At 19.9% G+C, this 7,910-nt stretch overlaps 1 protein-coding gene across 1 annotated transcript; it reads right to left on the reverse strand.

Annotated features, from left to right (window-relative positions):
• Positions 1-4,409: 4,409 nt before the first annotated feature.
• LOC131655141 (pEARLI1-like lipid transfer protein 3) lies at positions 4,410-5,198 on the reverse strand. The gene has a single exon (XM_058925046.1). The coding sequence runs from the start codon at positions 5,174-5,176 to the stop codon at positions 4,790-4,792; it is 387 nt and encodes a 128-aa protein (XP_058781029.1). The 5' UTR covers positions 5,177-5,198; the 3' UTR covers positions 4,410-4,789.
• Positions 5,199-7,910: the final 2,712 nt, after the last annotated feature.

A 7,910-nucleotide genomic window follows, 5' to 3' on the forward strand; every position in this document is an offset into this window, starting at 1 on the left:
GTAGTCGCATTTTTTAGCAGTCACTTTTGTAACACCATACCATTGAAGCAGTGAAGAATTATTTTCAACATCATATTTTGTCTTAGTCTTTAATACCTTAAAACCTTCGATAACATAAATCATCTCTTCTTCCAAAACTTTTTTTTGCATGAAAACTTTCTTGGTATCATTGCATGTATGTAATTGCTAAAAAAAAAGTTAAAATTAAAAAAGCAAAAGAAAATATTAACAAAAAATAATTTAATAAAGAAATAGATGAAATGAGAGTACCTTTTCATCTATTAAGATCATATATGTGCTAATTAATTCTTTTCTTCTAGTAATGTTCATATTATACCACATCTGACTGATTCTAAGTTTAATCATAGTATTTGACGTAGTATTAGTAAGATTGTTGAGAAATATATGATTGGAATCCGTGGTGAGAATAAATAGGATAGTTGAGAGGCAGGAAAGATGAGACAAATTATATATAATTGAAGAATAAAATGAGAATCCATTGAATATGTAAATGAATTTTGTAACCGAAGATATGGAATAAAAGGTCATTTTAATGATTAAGAGTAATTGAAGAATAAAATTGAAAATTAATTGAATGTACAAATAAATTTTATAACCGATGAAATGAAAGGTGTAATGAATGGTAGGTGGTTATTGAATAGGAAAGATGAAATAGATTAATTAAAAAAATTAAAAATGAGAGATTTAAATAGATTAATAATACAGTTCTATTTAATATTTTGTTGAGATATTTTATTAGAGATTAAAAAATAAATAAAATACTACACAAATAGCATATCAAAATAGTAATTTTATGAGATTTGTTTTTAAATAATTTGTTTTTAGTTTTATTAGAGATTAAAAAATAAATAAAATTTTTAGTTTAAGTATTAATATTGTGTCACTTATTAAATAATATATTATTTATATTATTATTATATTTCAATTATTATTATTGTTATTTTAATTATTATTATTGTGTCAATTATTGTTTATATTATTATTATATTTCAATTATTATTATTGTTATTTTAATTATTATTATTGTGTCAATTATTAAATAATATATTCTTTATTCTTTATTATTTTTATTTTTATTATTATTGTAATTATTATTATTATATTTATATTTAGTATTTATTTTTTATATAGGATCAAATTAGTAAAATTAAAATTAGGGTTTATGCTTAAATTGAAGAGTTTTTTTTTTATTATTATTATTATTATATTTATAATTAATTATTAATATAGGGGTTTAATAAAAAAATATTATTTACATAAGTAATTTATTTTGTATGAATAAAAATTTGATAAATTAGATGGACAAAAAAGTGAATATAAAATTAGGGTTGGGCAACAATTATTTTGAAGATTATACATCACCATATCTACTTATTATTATTATTATTATTATTATTATTATTATTATTATTATTATTATTATTATTATTATTATTTATATTATGATGATTATTATTATTATTAATAACATTAATAACTATTATTAATATTACTATTAATATTTTTTTTGTTATGATTAGTATTATTTTAATTATTATTATTATTATTATTATTATTATTATTATTATTATTATTATTATTATGTTATTAATATTAATAATAATTATTAATATTATTTTTATTATGATTATTATTATTTTAATTATTATTGTTACTGTTGTTGTTATGATTATTATTATTTTAATTATTTATATTTTGTCAATTTAATAACTAATAGATTTAAGATTGTGGCAATAAATATATATTACTTATTGTTTATATTATTATTATATTTCAATTATTATTATTGTTATTTTAATTATTATTATCGTGTCAATTATTAAATAATATATTCTTTATTCTTTATTATTTTTATTTTTATTATTATTGTAATTATTATTATTATATTTATATTTAGTATTTATTTTTTATATAGGATCAAATTAGTAAAATTAAAATTAGGGTTTATGCTTAAATTGAAGAGTTTTTTTTTTATTATTATTATTATATTTATAATTAATTATTAATATAGGGGTTTAATAAAAAAATATTATTTAAATAAGTAATTTATTTTGTATGAATAAAAATTTGATAAATTAGATGGACAAAAAAGTGAATATAAAATTAGGGTTGGGCAACAATTATTTTGAAGATTATACATCACCATATCTACTTATTATTATTATTATTATTATTATTATTATTATTATTATTATTATTATTATTATTATTATTATTATTATTATTATTATTATTATTATTATTTATATTATGATGATTATTAATATTATTAATAACATTAATAACTATTATTAATATTACTATTAATATTTTTTTTGTTATGATTAGTATTATTTTAATTATTATTATTATTATTATTATTATTATTATTATGTTATTAATATTAATAATAATTATTAATATTATTTTTATTATGATTATTATTATTTTAATTATTATTATTACTGTTGTTGTTATGATTATTATTATTTTAATTATTTATATTTTGTCAATTTAATAACTAATAGATTTAAGATTGTGGCAATAAATATATATTACTTATTATTTATTTATATTATTATTAATATTATTTTTATTATGATTATTATTTTTGTTGTTGTTGTTAAGGTTATTATTATTATTTTAAATATTAATATCATGTCAATTCAATAACTAATAGATTTCAAATTGTGGCAATAAATATATATTACTTATTATTTATATTATTATTAATATTATTATTAATATTATTATTATTAATAACATTAATAACTATTATTAATATTACTATTAATATTATTTTTGTTATGATTAGTATTATTTTAATAATCATTATTATATTATTAATATTAATAATAATTATTAATATTATTTTTGTTATGATTATTATTATTATTATTACTATTGTTGTTATGATTATTATTATTTTAATTATTTATATTTTGTCAATTTAATAACTAATAGATTTAAGATTGTGGCAATAAATATATATTACTTATTATTTATTTATATTATTATTAATATTATTTTTGTTATGATTATTATTATTATTATTATTATTTTTGTAATATATATTACTTATTATTTATATTATGATTATTATTATTATTAATGGTATTATTATTATTATTATTATTATTATTATTATTATTATTATATTTAATCTTAATGTAGGGTTAAATTAGTAAAGTTAAAATTAGGGTGTGGGGTCAAATTAGTAAATTTAGAATTAGGGTTTGGGCTTAGAGTTGCTATCAGGTTGACATGTGGCTAGGGTTGCCATCATGACAACCTTGCATTTGTATATACTAGTAGTTTGCCCGTGCGATGCACGGGTAAGTTTGTATAATTTGCTCTTAATAATTTGTTAATTATATTTTTAATATAAAAAAATATCAATTATAAGAAAATAAGTAAAACATAGATTGAAAAAGGGAAAAGCGTGCGAGTAAGATGAAAAGAATATTAGAATAATAATTATATTATTATTATTATTGGAGAATTAAAGACTTTTTTATAAAAAATGAGAATTAGAATAATAGGATATAATAGTGCTAATTGAATATATTATTATTATTATTATTATTATTATTATTATTATTTTCAATATTATTATTAGTTAGATATTATATAATTATTATTATTAATACTGGTGGTTAAATATTATTATTATTATTATTATATTATTATTATTATAAATATAATAATATTTATTATTATTTATCTTAGTATAGAATTTGTATAATTAGAGTTTGTACTTATAAATTAGAGTTTTTATTAATAATTATTAATGTAAAATCAATTTTTAAAAAAGTAGAATTATGATTGATATTAGAGTGATACGTGTCAAAGGTTGTCAATAGTTGTTATCATGATGACACATGGCTAGGGTTGCCATCATGACAACCTTGCATTTATATATAAGATAAGATGGTAGTCATCATATCTGTTTTCCAATTATTCGCCATGAAAGTGTTAACAATCTGGATATGAATTGTACAATGAGCTATTGATTGACAGTCCCAATAAATAAATCTATACAGCCCTTTTAAGTTTTATAAATTTTTAAAATATTTTTTTTGATTGTAAATAGTATGATTTGACTTTTAAATTTTTTAGTTATTGGGATACTTTGCATTCTTTTCTTTCTTATCCCTTTGGCTATAAAATTTTTAGTTATAAAATGTTTAGTTATTGAGATGCTTTGCCTCTCTATCCCTCTTGTTTTCTTTTGGATTAAATTTTTGTTGGCTAAAACATTTTGTTTCTTTTGAATTAAATTTTAACTGCCTGAAGTTTACAAATAAAAATTATAAGTATTAAAATATTTTCACTTAAGAATACGTAATCTATATAACACATTTCGAACAAACATAATATTACACTACACATCACTGAAAATATCAGATAATAATTTAAGAAAACAAGCTTGCTCAATTATTAACTTGACGAAACACCTTCTTAATAATAATAATAATAATAATAATAATAATAATAATAATAATAATAATAATAATAATAATAATAATAATATTATTATTATTATTATTAAAATGTTATGTTGACAACACACTCAATCCACTCATTTTACAAAACATTTGGTTGAAATTTCCATGAGTTTTTTTAGTTCATGTTGGTCACATTTCTAAACTGGATGTAGCTCCGAATTTCAACCAATAATAATGCAAAATGTTAGAGAACATGTTGTTAACCATTATCATATCACAAACAACTTTTATAATGCATATACATGCTTATTCAACAACCACACAAAACTTATTTTAAATCCTTAGACACATTTATATTCTGGAGGAACTGTTTTTTTGCAAGCACTAAGGATTAAGCTGAGGTTGATAGGTATATCAACCTTGATTCCAAGCACATTGGCCTTAAGTGCAATACAAAGACAAGTTGCAGCTTCCAAATCAACCAAATCATCTATTAATGCACAACATTTACCACCAAAAGGTGGATTTCCATAATTAATCACCCCTAAAAGACCAACACAATCCCTTAACTTTAAATTGTCTATGGGGCATTGACCTTGTTGTGAAGGTGAGGCAGCAATTGGTGTTGAGTTTGGTGATGGTGAAGAGCCATCGGTGGCATCCGTGAATGTTGAGTAAGAAAGAAGAGAAAACACTAAAATTATAGAAGAGAGTTTGTTCAAAGTCATGGCTTATAGTTTTCAAGTTAAATAGCAGTAATGTGAGTTGATTGAGGTTGAATGTGTGAACCTTATTTATAAGCAAGAAAAAGGTGTGAGGTGGATGTTAAAAATCTAATTTGAGTGAATAGGAACCGAACAAATTTATTTTCTATCACATTATTCTTATTTTTTAATACACTTTTAAAGATAAAAATAATTGTTTGATAGATATATTTATAAAATATATCCTACAAATAAACAAAATATTATATATATATATATATATATATATATATATATATATATATATATATATATATGTATATATATATATATATATATATATATATATATATATATATATATATGTATATATATATATATATATATATATATATATATATATATATATATATATATATATATATATATATATATATATATATATATATTATTTTCATTTAGATATAAATGTTAAATTTAGAGAAAATATTTGTTTTGTCTCGTATGTTAACCTCAAGGAGTATTTTGGTCTCTTAACTTAAAAAGATTTTATATTAATCCCTTTACTTTCAAAATGTTTTATTTTAGTCATTTTTATTTAATTAGCGACGAATTTAGCGACCGATTTCTAAGTTTTTCCGTCGTTAATTAGATAAAAGGACTAAAATTAAATATTTTGAATGTTAAGAACTAATACGAACCCTTTTTAAGTTAAGAGAACAAAATGAACCTTGAGGTTAACATACCGGAGAAAAAAAATATTTTACCTTAAATTTAAATGTGAAAATCATGATATATTTTCAATTTTTTATATTTTAAAATCAATTATAATTATATGTGCGAGATGAATAATAGAATCCTCGTACTTACATCTAAGTCTCTCTATTTTACATTAATAATATTTATATTAGTATCGGTTGAGAATCAAATGGGAGGAAAAAGTCTCATATTGATTAAAAAAATGAAAATTGAACACTTTATAAATGAGAGTATCCACACATCTATCATCTTAAAATTTTGAGTGAATATGTGATGTGTCTCTCAAAAAAGTGTGTCCCACCTTCCAGAGTGATTTTCATATGAAGGAGAGCATTATGCATGTTATAATTATTTTTGGGACTATCAAATAAGTATGACTATATTGTTATTTATATTTTTCTTTGTATGTGTTATATCAAATGTGTGTAACTATCCACTATTTTGAAAACATTTGGCAAACACAATTTTTTCCAAGAGATATGCATAAATTTACAAATTTATATTTTATTATTAATTAAGCTCTATTCTTTTGAAAAAAAAAATAATTTACCGTGTATTTTATACGGTCTCGGATATTGTACTAGTTTTTTAATTTAAATAATTGTTATCTTATTAGTTTTAGTTTAAAATTGTAAACACTTTTTATTGAAAAAAAAATATTGTAGTAGTAATTAACACATAAAATAGATACAACTAATAAAAAAGAAAAACCTTTTTTGTTATCGAAATGAATAAACTCATAAAAGAATGAAACTTGAAAAATAAAAGAAAAATGTACTCTAAATATTATGTACAATATAAGTTGTAACTTTAACATAGAGATAATTCATATATCTAATGTTTTAAATTAAATAATATTACATGTATGTCATTAAGGAATTTTTTTATCATATTTTATATTTTAACTTAACGTACATTTATTTTTGGTTACTTTATTTTTAAAAATAATAAAAAATTTATCTATTCATCTTAAAAATCAGCTTTTGATTTCTTAATTTTAATTTTTCAAATATTTAGTACCTGAATATATTTTTGAGTCAAATTTGTTGACGTGACACTGCTTAGATCGACAAACTTAAAATTCATATCATATTTTAGAGGTAAAATTGACAATGAGTCCTCTTATATTTGTCAAACAAAATACTTTCACTTAATCAAAATGAACCTCTAAATAAGGCAAGAGACCAAAACTCAGAAGAAAATAAAATAAAATAAAAGGACAAAAAAATTGATTTTTAAAATGGGGGACCTAAACATTACATTATAAAAAAATATCAAAAGTGCATTTAAATCTTTTGCACCTCATTTGAAACATGGAAATACAATTTCGTTGGATTCATCTCGATTTCCTTGGATATCCTCCAAGCAGAACTACGGGTCATTCGTAAAAGTCTCTCTCTAAGCAAAGATACGAACATTATCGACTTGGTTTTGCTACACAAAATCATCCCTTGGTATCAGTCTCATTGAGCCTCCATTGAATAAGTATCATAAACATGCAATGTTGATTCAAAGTATCAAATATATCTTGCTTGAAAATATGATGTTTCGAGTTATCCACATCCTCCGTGAAAGAAATTAAAATGTTGATTATAAGGAAAATTCAGATACATATGCTAACGTTCATCTCCTATTTACACTCCTCTCATCACAAATTAAATAGCATCCTTGAAACAAACGTTGTAGGAATTATAGTTTGTGTCTCTTTTTTCATTATTTTAACTTTGTTACAAAAGACATTAATTTTTCTTTTTCAAAAGTAAAAATTAAAGATTCTAAAACCTTCTAAATATATGAAAAAAAACATCCTAGAAACGACATGCTGCATAGAAAAATGAAATTTAATTGTTCAATTTTAAGAGCATGTTATATGATCTCTTAATTTTATTTTTTGGTGAGTCTTGGACCCTCGCTAGGTTTCCAAGTCAATTTTATTAACGTGACAATGTTTACATCAACAAATTTAATATAAATGTCATAATTTAGAGAAAATTTTATA

Source organism: Vicia villosa, linkage group LG3, assembly GCF_029867415.1.
Source record: "Vicia villosa cultivar HV-30 ecotype Madison, WI linkage group LG3, Vvil1.0, whole genome shotgun sequence".
Classification (NCBI taxonomy): Eukaryota; Viridiplantae; Streptophyta; class Magnoliopsida; order Fabales; family Fabaceae; genus Vicia; species Vicia villosa.